We start from the raw sequence: 19937 nt of genomic DNA on the forward strand, positions 1-19937 counted from the left end.
TATTCCTGTATGTCTGGCTACTTTTTATTTTTAATTTTCAAGTAGGCGTGGAACCACGCCCACATTAAGAAAATATAAAATTCGTAAATGTGAATATAACAGTAAGAGTCCTCAAATTTTGTCGGAGGCACTTTAGTGTCTAGGACTAGCGTTAGGGGCGTGGCACCTCCCATATAAATTAAATTCAAAAATTCGTTTATCTTGGAAACTATTACAGTTAGAATCTTAAATTTTTGCACAAATAACTTCAACATCCATGTAAACATTTTGGGTAATAAATTGACGGACTACCATGAAGGGAGCGGCACCTCCCATAAAAATTAAATACAACAATTCGTTTATCTTGGAAACTATTGCACTTAGAATCTTAAATTTTTGCACGAAAAACTTCAACATCCGTGCCAACATTTTGGGTAATAAATTGGCGGACTACCCATGAGGGGAGCGGCACCTCCCATATTAATTTAATACAAAAATTCGTTTATCTTGAGATAATGTAACAGTTAAAGTCCTAAAATTTTGTCGGGGCCATTTTAGTGTCAATATGTTTATTTTAGGATAAAATGTGGGAGGCCTAGCGTTAGGGGGCGTCCATGTAAACATTTAGGGTAATAAATTGGCGGACTACCCATGAGGGGAGCGGTACCTCCCATATGAATTAAATACAAAAATTCATTTATCTTGGAAACTATTGCAGTTAGAATCTTAAACATTTTGGGTAATAAATTGGCGGACTACCCATGAGGGGAGCTGCACCTCCCATATAAATTAAATACAAAAATTCGTTTATCTTGGAAACTATTACAGTTAGACTTTTAAAATTTTGCATGAATAACTTTAACATCCATGTAAACAGTTTGGGTAATAAATTGGAGGACTACCCATGATTGGAGCGGCACCTTCTATATAAATGAAATACAAAAATTCGTTTATCTTGGAAAGTTAGAAAGTGGTCGGACTAGCGTTAGGGAGCGTGGCATCTCTTATAAAAATTAAATACAAAAATTTGTTTGGGCTTGGAACGCCAATATGAATAAAATAGAAAAATTCGCATATCTGAGAAACTGTTAGAGATAGAATCATTAAATTTCACTTCAAGAATTTTGACATTCATCTAAACATTTAGAGTATAACGAACGAAATTGGCGAACTTGCAATAATTTGCTTGGCATCTCTCATATGTAACATATTGTTAATCTGGAAAACTATTGTGGTTGTAATTTTCAAAATCGTTTCGAACTGATTGAATATTTATGTAATTTATTTTTGCTTTTTATAATTTTCGATTTTTTTTAATACCTACATAAAATAGTCCATTTACACATACACGAAATCTAGTAGATTTCGTTTAAAATCTTTTTGAAAATCTAGACCGTTTACACTTACGATTTTTGGCATTTAGGAAGATTTAATTTTTTCGAATATTTCTTGAAATTGCGTTTGATGTGAAAAATAAGAAGAAACAATTGGTTATTTATTAACATTTTATTTAAAATAAAAAATTAGATATTTAAATATAACTTATATAAATATAACTTCTATTTTAAATAAACTTTTCATTCATACTTTTTTTTTTTTAATTTATAAAAAAATTTGTTGAAATATTATTTTTTTGTTTGTTTTGTTTTTCTCGTTTTGCTTGTGTAGTCGTATTTTTTAGTATTATTTAAGAAAAAACAGAGTTGAATCGCTAAAAACTATTAGATTTTGAGTAGATTTTAACGAAATCTAATTACGAAGTAGATTTTGTTTTATATGGGAAATCTAGTAAAAATCAACTAGATTTGGCTCGAAATCTCGTAAGTACTAGATTTCGTGTATGTGTAAATGGGGTATTAAAGAAATAACAAAAAAGGCAAGTTATTGCTAATTAATTTACCTTTATATTAAAAAAACGCCTAAAAGCTTAAATTATTTTTGTTTATTTCCAAGAGAAGCGTTACGTTTTTTAATGTTCTATAAGTGCACAAACGTGGTAACGGTACGGTACGTGGAGAGCAACGTTCGGGTAATTCTACCTTAAGTATTTGCACGTAGTGCTTTGTCGTATACGAAATGAAAATTTAATGCTTTACAAACAATTTTAATTAGTTGCGGTTTTATTACAAATTGATAAACTAATTAGTTTCTAGATCATTTAGGTTCGTTACGTTTCCATCTTGGAATGTATCTATATTTAGTTGGCCTATATCTTTCCTTCGTAGGAAATGAATTAATAATGTTTATAGGAACGGTTAGTAATCAACCAAATACGGTTGATTGATTGATGATCCGAGTACGCTTTGCCTAATTCCAGGTAAAATAAGATGGGGGTGTACATCATCTCCTAATAATATTTCCAGTCTGCTTCTAATGGATTTGAATGAACGAAATGAAGATTTGGCATTTTTCGGCACTAACCGAAACCGAAGGAAAATTTCCCGAAATGCTTGGCAAAACAGATGCCGAAGTGTTTAATAAAAATGTTAAATCGGTACTAGAACCTATTATCAAATTACAAATCTTCATCGAAATGGCCGAAAATTCCTCATTTACGCCTGAAAACTTCGCTGTTTCGGAAATGGTAGGAAGCTTTAATCTTTTCATCAACTTTTCAGAAATAATACATATACATATATACATACAATAATACAGTACATTCTGAAGCAGGGTCAATTAAAGCTCTAACTTGATACCTACAAGAATTGAGTATCCCATATTAATTAAATACAAAAATTCCTTTTTCTTGAGATAATATAACAGTTATAGTCCTCAAATTTTGTAGGAACCATTTTGCACGAATAATTTTAACATCCATGTAAACATTTTGGGTATTAAACTAATTAAAAATTAAGTAAAATAGAAAAATTCGTATATCTGAGAATTTATTAAAGCTAGAATCTTTAAATTTAGCTTGAAGAATTTTGACATTCATCTGAACATTTAGAGTATAACGAGCGAACTTTTAATGGGGATTGACATCTCTCATATGAATAAAATACAAAATATTGTTTATCTACAAAAATATAGAACTAAATTCATCAAATTTTGCTTATATTACTTTAATATTCATCTGAAAATTTTGAGGATAAAGGGCGGACTTTAGTTTGGGGAGCTGAAAGTCCCAACATGATTTAAATCGAAAAAGTAGTTATCTAAGAAAATATTAGAGCTAGAATCTTCAAATTTTATATGAATATCTTTGACATTCATGTGAAGATTTAGAAAATAACGGGTGGGATTTTAGTGGGAGCCTTGAAACCACATAAATCAATTAAATACATAATTTCGTATATCTTGAAAACTGTTAGATAGTTAAAATTTTTCATAGATAGACAAAAATTGGCGAACTTGCAATAATTAGTTTGGCATCTCTAATATGTAACATATTGTTAATATAGAAAACTATTGTGGTTAGAATTTTCAAAATCGTTAAGTGGGTTTTTTATTTATACTAGAGGGAAAAACAAAATATATTGTATATCCCAAGGCATTAGAATAAGCATTATTATTATTTTTTTTTTTTTTTGTGAATAAAATTATATATTAAATTTTAGCACTAAGAAATAAATAAATCATTAATGTATTATTTTAGAATTTAAATGAAATATATTCTCATTAAGAGAAATAATAAACCTATAAGAAAAATGTTATAATTTACTAACTAAATAAATAAACTTTTGGATTATTATGTATTAAATTCGATTGGAGCATTAGCTAATAATTTTCAAAAAATTTAATTATTGAAATTTTTTTTTATTTATTTGCCGAAGAAAATGCAAATTTTAATAGTCTGTCCGTCCAAAGGTAACAAAAGCGGCCTTAATTATAAATGTACGTATAACTATCAAAGAGTACTGTATAAAATATAATCGCACGCAATGATGTATTTAATAGGACTTAAAATTATTGGCAGTAAAAATAAATTAAACTTTTTGACAACAGTCACTTGTTGTTTTCTTTTCTTTTCTTTTCTTTTGTTTTGTTTTTTCTTTATAAAAACACACAAACGTCCATATACATATATGTATGTATGTTTTTGTACTTTTTCCTTTTAACACAATCACTTTAATATCAATTTACTAACCTTATTTAAATTAAGGCTTAAACAAATCTCCAACAAAAGGGCGCTTATTAATTCCTTGGAAAGGAGTCTTCCCTTCATAAGTTGGAGTGTGTCTTTCTTCGTGTTCGAAATATTCGGTTCGAAGCGACCAATGCTTTGGCGTCAATCCGATATGGTTCAGTGTAAAAACACAAAAAGAATAAAACACAAAGGATTATTAGTTTTATTAGAGGAGAAGAATTTGACTCATTGTTAAATCTATTTTTCACCCCGTTATGTTCTACTGCGCTCCAGTTTTGACGTCTTCCGCAAAATGTCATATAAAAAATAAAATACTTAAAATGGTTTTCAATCTTCCTTGGCATTACTCGACGTCTACATCATCTTGCAGGCATCGAGCTCGTCCATGATAGAATAGTCAAATTGACAACAAACTTCAACAAAAGAGGTTTAGCATCACAATATCCACACATTAATGATATGATCTCATTGTAATTTTACAGAATATAGAATTATTATTATATAGAATTTTTATCTTAATAGCTTTAAATAGTTTTTTGTAATTTTTTTCTTTATATATAATAATAAATCTTCACTGTAAATTTTGTACATATTAGAACTAAATAACACATTACTAAGTACAAAAAGTTAGAGTTCTATATTCGGCTGTACCGAAACTTATACAAATTATTACAAAAAATCGAAAAATACCGGTTGCAAAACGGTACCAAAAAGTCCCCTTATATGGTTTCTCACTTAATTCAGACTCTAAATACTTAATTTCTTGTTTCCAAGTTCAATATTATAGAAAATTCAAAAAGTACCTTTTGTAGAACGAAAAAGTACCTTTTGTAGAACAAAAATAACAACACACTAGTGATGTGTAATGTCAATTATATTAATTTTTTTGTTAATCTGATTAAAATGAGTGACCAGAAAAAAGTGCGTACTGAAATTATTAAATATTTTCAACTAAACCCAACTTGGTCTTACAAAAAGTTGGCCAAGCATACAAAGGTCTGCCGTCAAACTGTTTCCAATGTTATTAAGCAGTACCGGGAGAACTTGTCAGTTGATAGAAAACCTGGTTCAGGTAGAAGGAATGGTCCACATGATGTTTCTAAAGCCAAAAAAATAGAACGCATTTTCAAAAGAGCTCCCAACACATCCGGTAGGAAAGCAGCTCGGTTAGCTCAGTGCTCGTACTATTTGGTACGAAAAGTTAAAGCTAATGCAGGTTTAAAAACATACAAGGCTCAAAAAGTTCCTGACAGGAACGCTGCTAAAAATTTAGAGGCCAAAAATAGAGCACGGAAATTGAAGTCAAGTTTTATAAAAAATATTCTTGCTGCATAATGGATGACGAAACGTATGTTCTGGCAGATTTTTCGCAACTTTCAGGTCAAAAGTTTTATGTTGCTGATGCTCGAGGGAATGTTGAAGAAAAGTTTAGGACCCAAAAGCAGACAAAATTTCCCAGAAAGTTCTTGGTATGGCAAGCAATATGCAGTTGCGGCAAAAGAAGCCAATCATTTGTTACAACGGGCTCTATAAATACCGAAATTTACATCAAGGAATGTTTACAAAAAAGGCTGCTTCTATTCATAAGACTTCATAATGTGTCCACTTATTTTTGGCCTGACTTGGCATCCTGTCACTATGGTGAACAAGCCCTTGAGTGGTACAAGAACAATAATGTGGTATTTGTACCAAGAGAGGCAAATCCTCCAAACTGCCCGGAGCTAAGGCCAGTGGAGAGATATTGGGCTCTTGTTAAAAGAGAATTGAAGAGTACAAAAAAGGTGTCCAAAAGTGTGGTAGATTTTAAACGGAGATGGACTACATGTTCGAGCAAAGTGACAGAAAGCACTATAAAAACGTTAATGGAAGGGTTTCCGAAAAGGGTTCAAAATTTCATCACTAGTGATTAAAACTATAAAAATATTTTTTTTTTTTGTAAATTGTAATAATAATTTGAATCAAATAAAAAAATAAAGCTGTAAGTTTAGAGGTTTCTTTTTTATAAACATATATGTATGTTAAGAATTTTTCGATCTCACTCCTTATAAACATTATATATGAACGTATCTTTGCTTTTTAATCTGCAATATTGAAATAATAATTAAGTTAGTTGAAATATTTTTTTTCTTGTACCATACGAAAATTTACAACATTGTTCATTTTTCGTTTTAATTTCAACAACAAAAATTAAATGTCAAAAAAATAAAAAATATTTTTTTCGTTTGTAAAAAAATAAATCTTTTCGGGCTATTAAATATATTTAAAATGTGCAAAAAAATAATAAAATATAACGTTAAGTGATAAAAAATATTTTCAAGTTCTATAAGCCACGAATTTTCGCGACAAAGTTTTGAAGTTTGGAGTGAGAATAAGTTTCTTACATATGTGTTGGAGTTACACAGAACTCGTCTGTGAGAAGAGCGTAACGTTGTTGTTGTAAAAAATGACAGCGTTTCACTTCTTAGTGTTCAGTGTTTATTACTTTGTAAAATGATTCCTACGACCTTTTCAACCTTTTCAAAAGCGCTGTTGCTTTTGAGGCTTCAATATTGTTCTCATTGGCGATATCATTAAATTTAATTTCTTCTTTTTGGTCATCGAAATTACAAGAAAATAAATTAATTACACTAAATAATTGTTGATTTGTGAATACACATGCAGTAAATTGTGTATAGGACTTTTAAAAACACAAAACATTTGTAATAAATACAAAAAACTTCAAAATTACTGAGCTAAAGGTGAATGATACCGAAATCAAAATAAAAATATAATAAAAACTTCATTCATACGCAAATAAAACCAAAATTCCCACAAAAATGCGTTATTCGTACCATCGAACAGAAAAATTGTGACTTTATTCGTACTATAGAGTAGACAATGCAACAATTTTGCCATTCGTATTATTGGACATTCGTAATAAAGTAAGTACATACTATTTGACGTCCACTGTATATATAAACGGGATTAAATTTGTAATTATAAAAAAAACATAATTTAATTTTAATTTATTTTATTTTCAATTTGGCGAAAATCGGTAATCGGCCATAAAAATTTATTATTTTTATTTTTATAAATAAAAATGTAAATAGTCAAAAATTCTCCTACAATTCGTAACACAAATTTTTCATTAATATGTATATTAACACATTTAATATCAAAATGATTGCCTATCTAAGAACAAGACCGTTCAAACCCTTTTCCCCACAATGTAAAATTGTATGTATATTAATTTTAAAATGCTATATCACGGTACTACAAGAATTTATAAAATTCATTCATTTAAAATACATTTTGTAGCTTGGACTCTTATTTGCTGCTAGAAATTAGTAATATGCCGAAATTTATGAATCCACAGTTGTCGTAGTGCATTTTTATTAGAAAGTTTTTTAAACAGTTTAACTTTGATTGGTTGGAGTTTGATACAATATTAACGTGTTTTCTATAAAATTTTATGTATACACATTACTAACATCACATATGCATCCTAAAAATTTAAAAGGTAAACAATTTATTAAATTTAAGCATAATAATATAAAAATTCAAATTTGTGCATACAAATAAAAAAAGTATGAAAAAATGGAATTTGTACAACAGTTCTATTCTACATACAAACGTGCAATCAGTGTTCTACAAATGTCACGTAAAAACGTTATAAAATTCTAGTGTATACAGGTTGAAACGTTAATCCTTAATCAAAAACGATCAGCTGACACGTTTTCTTACAGTTACAGTACGTTGCGCTTGGGTAATTCTACCTTTATTGTAACTTTTTACGAGGTAATATTTAAATATACAGTGTCTCTCATAAGTATTCGAATTTAGGTATAATATGAAAAGAAACCAAATTTAATAACATATTTTGTAGCAAAATTAATAATTTAATTTGTTCAACTGTCTAGACAGTCCTTAGCTTTGATATCACGCTTTTTAAAACTTAAAAAATTCACATTTACTTAAATTAATTTAGCTTTATTTAAAAAAAAGTCCATAAAATTACTTCACAATTTTTTATGTATTTTATATTTGACTATATTATACGAAACACAAAAATTAGAATAGAATGTTTTTTGCTAAAAATTGTTTTAAGGGGTAACTATCAACCGAATGGATATATTTTTGGACCATTCGGTCCACAATTTTGGGGCATTTGTACCATCTTTTTATGTAATATCATTAAAATGGCGATTTTTGGCAATATTTGTAATTTTTTCTACTTTTTTCCAGAGATAAAACCAAAATTCGATATTGGGATTTAATATACCCCTTGGGGTATCTAAAAATATTTTTTTTGTTACAAGAATCTGTATTTAAACGTTTCAAGTTATATTATTGGAATCATTCTTCTATCGCTAATTCAATTTATTGGAACTCAAGTATATTTTTAAAATACTAGGGTCAAAATTTTTCGGGGAAACTTGTCTTCTATATATTGTTTTAGATATCAGCTGTTATACGTTTGAAGTTTTTAATATGTTGTGGAAGTGTACAACTCCAAAGCATGCCTCGAAGAAACGCCATTCAATATAGTGGAATCATTCTTTTTATAACCAATGGCCTCTAGGCTGAATGCCACCATATCATTATGGTTTAACTCAAAAATATTGATATCTGTTTAAATATTATCTACTATTATCAAAATAAACCCAAAATTTTGAACATACAGTGTTGTTGTAATGGGCAACATAATCATGAATGTTATGAGTAGTATTAACTAAAATATACTGTATAGGATGACATTTTGTTAAGGCATGTTTTGGAGTTGTATACCGCTACGATGTCTTGAAAATTTTAAATATATTAGTGCTTATATCTACAATAATATATACTAGCTGACTTTGTCGGAAAATATCGATCCTAGTGGTACGAAAAGGGTCTTAAGATCCAGATAATTTAATTAGAAACAGAAGAACGATACCAAAAATATATCTTGGAATGTTTAAAAACAGATCTTTATAACAAAAATTATTATTTTTAGACACATCAAGGAATCTATTAAATCCCAATATTAAATTTTGGCTTTTAATGATATTATATGAAAAGATGGTATAAATGCCCCAAAATTGTGGGCCAAATGGGCCAAAAATATATCTCTTAGGTTGATAGTAACCTCTTAAAACAATTTTAAGCAAAAATACCATTCCATTCTAATTTTTATGTTTCGTAAAATATGGTCAAACATGAAATACAGAAAAAATTCGAATACTTTTGTGAAGTAATTTTATAGACTTTTTTAAAAAAAAGTTAAATTAATTAAGGTAAATGTGAATTTTTAAAGTTTTAAAAAGCGTGATATCAAAACTAAGGACTGCCTAGACAGTTTAACAAATTAATTTATTAATTTTACAAATATGTTATTAAATTTGGTTTCTTTTCATATTATACCTAAATTTGAATACTTATGAGAGACACTGTATGTAGATAATTCGAGATTTACGTCTATCCTAACAATGTATTAATATAATCGTAAAAGATGGAAAGAAGAATATTTATTTGGCTAAAGTGCGTATCATGTAAGGTTTATCGGTCAATAGGCAGACTTGTTGTTTCGAATTTCTAAATGATCACTTTACTAACCTTTATTAAATTATTTTTAATTCAACAAGAGTCCTTAGTGATTTAACCGGAGTTTCAACATGATTCATCCAGAGTCTCTTAATGGCTCAGATAGAGTCTCATCATGGTTCAAACGGGTCCATAATGACCCAAGTAGTATCTATTACTTAAAAATAAGTAGTTGTTTAAACACTCGTCATATTAAAGCCTTAAAGAGAGCTTCTTGTGTGTATATTTTCTTAAGGTAAATTATCAAATAAAGGAAGACAAATTTTTCTCCTTTCATGAAACTAATAATCCTTTGTATTTTATTCTTTTTGTGCATTTACACTAAACCATATCGGATTGACGCCGAAACAGTATGTGACAATAAAAATTTACTTGGCATCATGTATAACACCTAGATATTTGACGATACTTTCTCATTGGACGTGAATATTCATAAAACGTAATGGATACTGGGGAATAAAACTGGATTAATCAAGATTTTCCATTTATCAAAATAAGCCTTTTAACTCATTAAGTGCAATATGAAGGTTGAATATAATGTTTACTGCATATGTGGCCGATCAAAGAATTGATGTATCATCGGCGAATATTGACATAACGCAATTGGAAAATACTGGAACATCTGCTGGGTATATATTATATAATATTGTTGACAAACAAGAGCCCTGAGGCAGCCAGCTGAAAAATTAATTTGCGTTAACAAAGTTTTACCCAGATATACATTAAAATGTCTATTTTGTAAAAAGTTTTGTATTGTTTTAACAATTTCGATAGGAAAATTTAGTCTTTTTAATTTGTATATTAACCCATTGTGCCATAATGAGTCAAATGCAGCTTTTATATCGAGTAAGTCCATACCCGTTGATATACTGATATTAAAATTATTTTTCACGATATTTCTTATTTTCAATGAAGATTGAGTAGTGTTGTGTTCTGTTCTTAACCCAAATTATTGTGGATCAATGTAAACTAGAATTTTTTTCTTCAGAATTTTCTCTAATATTTTGCACAGAGAATAGGTCTATATGATAAAGGTGAATCCGCTGGCTTGTTGGGTTTGGATTATTGGTATTAGAAATTTTCCACGTAGATGGGAAATAAACTAATACCCCATTTACACATCACCGAAATCTACTAGATTTCATTTAAAATCTTTTTATAGATCTATACCGTTTATACTTACTATTTTTGACATTTAGAAAGATTTCATTTTTGCTAAGATTTCATGAAATTTTGTTTAATTGAAAAATGAGAAATAGAAATACGATATTTATTAAAATTTTATTTTTAATAAAAAAATTTATATTTAAATATAACATTACCTTTTATTTTAAAGAAACTTTTCATTCATATTTTTCAATTTATAAAAATTTTGTTGACATTTTAATTTTTTTGTTTCTTTTATTTTTTTTTTTCTTTTTTCTTGTGCAGCGTCGTATTTTTTAGTATTATTTATGAAAAAACAGAGTTGAATTACTATAAACAACTAGATTTTGAGTAGATTTTAACGAAATCTAGTTACGAAGTAGATTTTGTTTTGTATGGGAAATCTAATTAAAATCAAATAAATTTGGGTCGAAATCTCTTAAGTACTAGATTTTGTGTATGTGTAAATGGGGTATAAGATATGCATTAAATATTTTTGTATATTTTAAACCTTTATTAGATAGATTTTTTAAGCATTTATTATTTATTTCATCTAAACTGGGCGACTTGTTGTTTTTAAGTTTTTTGATAATATTACCTACTACATTTCTCATTGGTATCACGCTTATTATGTTATTATGCAGTGGTAATTGGCGCTATATGCTTTTTAGGAACAGATGTATCTGTGCTGCTTTTACAACATTATTAATAATATTTATCATGTTTTTATTTGACTAGTTATTGCACTATGTTCACCTAATGTGGGAAGGTTTTTTATGATTTTGGTAAAACGTGGCCAATTTATCTTGTTGAAAGCGTAGTTCAAGTTATATACCGACTTGTAACTAATATTGACATTACACACAATAGGTAAATGGTCTGATCTTAGATCATTAATAACTTTGACAGCTGACATGTTTGATGATATATTAGTTAAATTAAATCTAATGTCGATGGTTTTATTGTGGATTTGCCGTAATATAAGTATATTTTCTAAATCAGTTTCTTTAACCTTCAAAATTTTAATTGTTATATTGATTGTTCACAGAAAAAATTTTTTCAACATAAATATTAGAAACTGCTTTTACTAACAAATAATATTTAAGAATAAGTTTTTCAAACGTAATTTTGAAGCATTGACTTGAGATATTTTAAATTTGTTTTTATTTTCCTATTTTTTAAATAATATTTTTATTTCTTTACGATTTTTAGACTAAAATCGATTAAATTTGCATGTAATTTGCTGGCCCTTTTGAAGAATGGAACTATGTTTGCTGATAATTTCCTGTTTTATATTTTGTTTTTCAATATTTTAATTAATATTTTTTATTATATAAAATTTGCTAATAGTGGATTATTATTCTGTTATAATGTAAACAGAATAGTAAATAGTGGACTTTAATGCAATTATTTCATGAATACCATTGAAAAAACTAAAAATTCAAAAAATTACAGTCATGTAAAAGTATATACATTTTATGAACTTTTAATATTCTGCATGAAAATGGATTGAAAAAACAGTCATGTTCGATTCATACAATTTAACACAAAATTCATTCAAGTTATGCCTATTATTTAATTACAATATCAATTTTTATTATTTTTTTTTTCCAAGAAAAAAACTAGAGAAAACGATATTATAATTTTATGGAAAAACGATATCATAAGGAAAGCAACCGTCATCACTTATAGTAGTGAGATCGTATCCACCAGTTTAATTTAACATTAAACTGGTGGATGAGGTAAATAATAAAAAAGCACGCAAGAAATGCGAACATCACATAACTTGGACACAGTTATACACTGAAAAAAATCTATGCCTAATATATACGAAAAATGTCGTACATTGTACGAATCGTTCGTTGTTTCGCACCACGAAATTCTTTCGTAATATATACGAAATTGTACGAAATATTTTAGTATAATGCAAAATATTCTTGAAAAAAATTAATTTACATAAATTGAAAAAAGGGAATTCGAATAAATATGGTACAATTTACGAAATATTAATTTATTCAAACATTTTTGTTCATTTTTAAATAAATTTTCTAATTTTAGTTCAAAATTATTCTCCACACGAATTTTAATTTTTTTTATGAAAATAATTCGAGAATAATATTATACTTTTCTTAATTTTTTTTAAAAATGTTGTAGTTTTATTTAATGATAATATAATTAATATCATTATGTTTAATTTCGCTAAAATTTAAGAAAAAAATATTACGAAAGTTTTTCGTACTTTCGTAAAAATAGAAAAGGGTTTTATTAAATAATATTTCGTATTATACACGAAAATTTTGTAAATATTACGAAAATAGATGTTACGAATTTTTTTCGTAAAGTTGAGCGTGGATTATTTTCAGTGTATAAATAGTAATGAAATTTGCTTAATGAAAAATTAGTTTTTGGTTCTAACCCTAGTCGATTATTAGAAGTTTAAAGAAATGTAGATATTTGCATTTGTGTAAAAAACATTTCAGATAAAATACCTTCTTAATGGAGCATTGAGTACGAGAATAGACTAGTAAACATAAAAAAATACCTTAACACTTTTGTTCCAATATTACTTACTTCGACCACTTCAAATTTTCATCCCTTTCGATTTAATTATAATTCGAAACATGCATTCTACTCTTAATTGCGGTTTCTATGGCGTATAAATTGGATCCTTAACACATTTATATTTTATGAGCCTGTAAAGTAGGGCATCTCGGGTATTTTTGTTCAAAATTGGAAATGTTGATGAAAATATTTTGTGTTTCTTAATTTTTTTTGACAAATATTCAAAATTTACATAACAAGAGATCGCACTATGGGTCTGGCGCGAAAAGTATAATTAAATTATTACTATTGGCTGTACAATTACGTTTGTAGTTCAAAATATATTCAGGTTAAAAAAATGACTATAACTCTAAAACTTCTGATAATAAAAAAAATTGGCTGAAACCAAAATGCTGTAAATTCGATTCTATATAAATTCTGTGCTCAAAATGGCCAAATCCATGCATATAACATGAATTTCGAAATAACAACATTTTCAAAAGTTAAAAATTCTATTTCCAATGCATCATTTGGAGGGTTCAATGACCACCAGATCCAAAATACGGGGTCTAAAGTGGAAAAAAACGTAGAAATGAGAAAAAACTGTTCTACTATTAATTCCGTAGCCAATCGGCCCAAATTTTAAGATTTCGGAACTAAAGGTAGATTTTTTCCATATTATTGTTTAAAAAATATTTTATTAACAATATTATTATATTTTATTAATATTATTATATATTATAATATTATATTTTATTAATACAAGTAAAATTTTCATAAATTTTGTTGACATCATTAAACCATAGGACTTATAACCGCGATATACAACCAGTGCACAATGTATGGTTTAAAGCCCTATCTTTTCCCAAAGGGTTTCTAACATATATAGAAGGCACATAATGCCTTCTTCATTCGACTCAGCATTACGTTTCCACGTGAGCTTAGAGCATAAAAATTCCGCCAAGATATTTGCTTTGCTTGAGGTATATAGAATGGTACTATCCAAACGTAGTCATAGTTCCAGAGCTATGGTGCTACGTTCAGTAAAGTTACCATCCAAGTTATATACCATTGGATTCCTAAAGGCGTTTTCCCTGGCCAACGTAAGCTGTATCGTAAGAATTATTTTGTGATGATCAGAGAATACTCTCCAAACAAGAATTATGACTGAATCAGTGTTTGTCAGGGCGGATTGTCTTCGACGTAAGGTAGGTACGCAGATGATATATTTAGGTTTGGTAGCTCTTGTCGCTCTTATCCAACTAGCGTTTAATCGCCGAAACTGTAATTAGATAGAAGGAAGACTTGAATGTGTTTCTTTACCAAAATACAGCTCCTTTTTTACCTTCAGGGGTTGGAGAATGGAACACATAGTTTCGTGACCGAACGCATCAATCTTTACAGGCCGCTTGGATTCATCACTGCGTTTCTCTGCGGGCAAGATCAACCGAAGTTGGTTAAGCCCGCACTTTATGGCGCCTTGAGTGGAACGAAAGAGACGGAGGGATTCTGAACCAAGTTAATTATTCTGACGCTTAATTAGTGTTAGTATGGATTTGTCCTTCAGAATATGAGGAGGAACCCACACTCACCGTCGTACGAAAATGTACTTTGTCCAATGAGACGATTTCAATCTATGCGTTGGCCCACAGTTCTTCGGATACAGTTTTTAAGAAAGCGTAGGGCCTTCTCATTACAACCGATGATTTTGACACCCTTTTACAATTTGGGGCCATCGAACGCAGTAAAGGAGTCATGCTCACTGACGAGTCGTCAACTAATGCCCGCAAGATCTCCAGAAGTAGCCATCTGTACGTAGTCATTTTCCCATCGGGATGGCTACTTGCAACTCAGGTGCTGACTTTAAGCTAGTTGATGGTTTCAACCGCTTCACAGTGGTATAGGAAAAAAAGAGGGAAATAATTCGCTAATAATTCTAAACGGTTAATCCGATTTTAATTTGGTATGCACAAAGAGGAGTTGTTGAGTTTAGGTTTTGAATTTGGACCTTATAGGCCAACCAGGGGCCCGACGGGGGTCCTCAAATTAGGACACCTCGGCTATATTAAATTTTTAAAACGATCCTTTCTTCATTTCAAATGTTTTTTATTCAGTTATTGCAAAGATACAAATTTTTCAAATTGCAATAAAAATTTTATTTATGAATATTTTTTAATAAAATTTTACAGTTAGGTAGATTTTTTTACTCAAAATCCAAAATTAAATAAAAATTTCGAATTTTCTTTTTAGAAATCCCGAAATTCCCAAAAAAGTTTTAAAAAATCCCAAAAATGGGATTTTTTGGTTTTTTGCCTATTATATCCATACCACGGGCGGGGTTATCGAAACCCGTTACAAAATGATTAAGAACATATTGGGTCATATAAAACAGGTCACTATAATTTGATATCGACTATGCGATTTTAGAATTTTTGGTCAAAATTTAATTTTCCATAAAAAATATGTTTTTTTTGGATGGACCTTGTACACTCGGTATCAAAAATTTTTAGGTTTTGTTTCATTTATCGTATTTTGTGTAAAGTCAGCTTTCCAAAAAGTATAAATTCTATATACATCTTCTTAGAAACTTTTTAGATAACTTAAAAAGTGCGCTTACTCTCCGACACTGCGTTTCACCTGACCTTTGTCGCTTTATTCTAGGCCTGCTTGCTGGACCTTTGGTAACACCCGCTGTACCTCGAGAAGAGGAAGATGCAGACAGGGTGTTGTGCTAACAGACTTTGGGTCCCGAAGTGGCCTTCTTTTATGAAGATGGCTGTACATCAAGATTCTCCGAGACAGTGATCGTGTTCGGTTCAGTGTTGGCATGGGGCTCATGTTTAGATGTGATCATATGCCTGTTCTAGTTTGATTTCGTCTTTGTCGTGGCTGGCCTGACCTCCACAACAGTTATGTTTAGTTATGTTTACGCCGCAAACGCTTTTCTCGGGTGGTCAGAGTCGCAGAATCGCGACAAACCGGAGATAGCGTTTGTAGCCCAAGCACTTCGGGTTACTAGTTCTGATAAAAATACTACGTCTTTTTCCTGGGTTGCTAAAAATATTTCTTACAAAGGGAACCGTTAACTTAATTTATTCTTCATAACATATATGTGTCCCGTAACACAGAGTGTGGATTTTTTAGGAGGATCACCTCTAAAACGATGCGTTTTAATGTACTAAACACAAGAAAATTAAAAAAAACATTTTTTTTAAAGATCCTAAGTTCCCTACCAGCGATTGAAAATTTTGATCTCAGTATAATATGTTAAAAAATTTCTGCAATTTTTTTTCGTATTGGGTGTCAAAATTCCGTCATTTTGAAAAAAATTTTTTAAATTGACTAAACCAAATGCCAATCCATTTTTTAAATATTTTTCTGTTTGAGCTAAAATTGCGACAGTTTTGACACCTATTTCGATAAAAATTTAAAATAATATTCCTATTCAACCCACTAAAAAATCGTATTATTTTTAATAACAATTTCGAAAAAAAATCTAAAAAATTGTATTTTTTAAAAATTACACTGACAAAAAAGATCTTGTATTTTTCTCGTGTTTAGTATATTCATACGCATCGATTGAGTGGTATTTCTACATAAAATTCTTAAAAAGTGCTGGACCTCTATGTACATAGAGGAAGGGTACTACAGTGCTATATTAATGTCCAAATTATTTTGAGATTTCTTTGGAAAGAAAAAAATTATATGCAACAAAGTAGTGAAACCAATCATTCTGCAATATAACACTGTTGTAGCAAATAGGCTTAGGTTCGCACAAAACATGATCAAATACCATAATAATTTCATAACAAATAAAGATGTTTTTACAGGATATTAAATTTTACAGGTATTATATAATAAAATTATCGAACATTTTCACATGACTACTTTTGTCGGAGCAACAACGACATTAACATATGCAGTTTTAGTGGATTTTTGGTATTGAGATTCTTAACTCCATAAGGATCAAATTCGGGTGAATAAATTGCTGTTTTTCTTAAAACGTACTTTTTGTACAAATGGATAATATTTTACATAGAAACAAATTATACTAGAATTTTAAAATACTTCTGTTCGATTGAATGAGGATATGTCAGGGCTTGGTCTTGTCTAAAAAATCACATCTTTGAAGCTTTTGTATACAAAATGTTAAATTTTATTTTCTGTTCGTGTTTATAAAAGCAGACCTAAACAAAAGTTAGGAAATGTTAAAAATATTTTATGTATAGATTTACAATTTCAGGAAACAAGTAAAAAGTTGGCTTTTAAATGTTTTTAAAATTTTTGTGGGTTGGAGAGGCATATTATTTTGTTTTTTTTTTTCTAAATATACACATGTTGTCGAATACAAAATCGTACAAAATCTGTAAATATTGCTTTCTTATGAAATATTACTGAACATAGCTAAACTAAAATTTCAAAGGAACATATTAAAAAAAATATATAAATACTTCTGAAAAAATAAATTTGTATTTTGTGTATTAGAGTTTTAATTTGTTAGGATCAAAAGATGAAAAAATTTCTTAGAAAAAATAATATTGAAAATCTAAATAGATATTAAAGGATACAATTTTAAATGAAATAGTTGACATAATTATTCTTGTTATTTTGTTCAAATTTGGCATTGTTTGACCAGTAGAATGTTTCATAACATTTTTAGAAAAATTAAGTTCTTCAAAACTTTGAACTCCTTTTTATCTTTTTGTAAGACGGTGATATATTTCGATGAAAAATCAAGTTGGAATAATATTTTTACTTCATAATACGTACATAGCTAATGTTTTCTTAGAAATAGTATTCGCTAAAACATTCGTTAAAATTTATGGAATGCAAAATCGAATGCGAATGTAAAAAAGTAAGCGAATAATTCGCATATGCGAATGCGAGCAATCTTTACATCCCTAATACATACATATTAAAGGCCTGCACAAGATAACAAAGCGACAATTTATTAAAAAATATCGTGTGCACCACCATAAGCACACGATTTGTTTTTAGCAAATTGTCGCATTATTGTTAAATTGTGCAGGCTTTTGTACATACATACATTTGACCGACTCACAAAATAAGTTACACCCCTCAAATTATTCTCTTTTATACAATTTGATGGACAGTTTTTAAGAAAATATCCTATGGGGGACACGATTTATTATGTTCAATTCAATATTTTACACAGCTTCAAAAAATTTTTGTTTTGTTCTATGATTGTTCCCAAAATATTTTCAGTCTATCGATGGCCGTTCCTGAGCTGGACCGGTTATAAAAAAGTCCCTTTTTAGTTATTTTATTAAATTTTACAGTTTTTTTTAACAAAATGTTGAAGAACGAAATGTTTTATGAAGCCACGACTAGTGGTGTGCAAATTTTGCAAAATTTATTTATTTATATTAATGAAAAACTTAACAATTTTAATTTTTGGGAATACGACAATTATGACCAAATTGTTGTTTATGAGTAATACCTTATGGGACGCGACTTTAATATACCTTTCAAACGATGCTCCATTTTGGATATATTGTTTCAAAACAAAACTAAAATTTAAAAGAAAATAATTAAAAATACCTTTTTAAATTTGGTCCAGCTCACGAACGGCCGTCGCTAGACTTAAAATATTTTAAGAATGATCATAAAACAAAGCGAGGTAAATTTTGAGAGGGGTAACAAAAACGCGTTTTTGCTTTCCATACAGAGTGAGTCGGTCTAATCATACAAATGTGTGAATATTTTTTATATTTGTAGTCTATAGATATAAATTCGGAGTTAAACGGGAGGTATCCTTTGCACTACGCAGCTGATTACGGACAATATGATGTCTTAGATTACCTTATAAGCATCGGCGCAAAAGTCAATGTAAGTATTTTTGTTGTTTTTTATTTTAGTGTAGAATACTATTGTATTTACAATTTTTCAGGTAACAGATAAACATGAAATTACTCCATTATTAGCTGCAATTTGGGAGGGTCATACGAAATGTGTCCAGTTACTTTTAGAAAAGGTATATAGCTAAGTTAACTATACAGTTTTTTAAGCCATTTTTTTTATTTAGGGAGCGGATAAAGAAGGTAAAACACCCGATGGAAGTAAATATATAGATGTAGCAGAAAAAGAAGAAATTCGGAAGCTTCTATTATAACTTATTGAATTATAATTATTAAACATCTTTTAGCTATTAATTTGATTAATATACATATATTGATATGTATCCAAATTTAAATTTTTATTTTAATATCTGCGTATAAATATTCCATTAAAAAAATGATGCAGTAACATTTTTACATTGCTGTGACAAATTAAGTAACAAAAAACACGTTTTGAATAAAAATATATGAAAAAATTAAATTAATTTATATAGAATGATGCATGTATAATTTTTTTGACCGGGGGTTTGAATTGGCAATTAAACAAAGGGTATACAGAGACGCCACGAGCAAAAAGCTATTTCCCTCTCTTTCGCACAAAACGAATTCAATGATTTTTTAGCTGTATTTTATATACCTCTTCTCACCAAACAATTTCAAAATCAAACAAAAGCTGATTTTAGACTTTTTCAAATGTCAAAAGTGACATCTCTGTATACTTTGTGAATTAAATGCCAATTGTAATCAGATCAAAGTATATTAAT

At 28.9% G+C, this 19937-nt stretch overlaps 1 protein-coding gene across 2 annotated transcripts in view; it reads left to right on the top strand.

Annotated features, from left to right (window-relative positions):
- Positions 1–19669, top strand: part of LOC111689506 (myotrophin-like) — a 36330-nt gene extending 16661 nt beyond the window's left edge. For both annotated transcript variants that reach the window (XM_046948990.1, XM_046948987.1), the window contains 3 exons: positions 19055–19165; positions 19227–19310; positions 19362–19669. In XM_046948990.1, the coding sequence (XP_046804946.1) occupies positions 19055–19165; positions 19227–19310; positions 19362–19448 (282 nt within the window). In that variant the 3' untranslated portion in view covers positions 19449–19669. The remainder of the gene's footprint in view (positions 1–19054; positions 19166–19226; positions 19311–19361) is intronic.
- The last annotated feature ends 268 nt before the right edge of the window (positions 19670–19937 follow it).

Source organism: Lucilia cuprina, chromosome 2 (genome assembly GCF_022045245.1).
Source record: "Lucilia cuprina isolate Lc7/37 chromosome 2, ASM2204524v1, whole genome shotgun sequence".
In the NCBI taxonomy this organism is placed as follows: domain Eukaryota; kingdom Metazoa; phylum Arthropoda; class Insecta; order Diptera; family Calliphoridae; genus Lucilia; species Lucilia cuprina.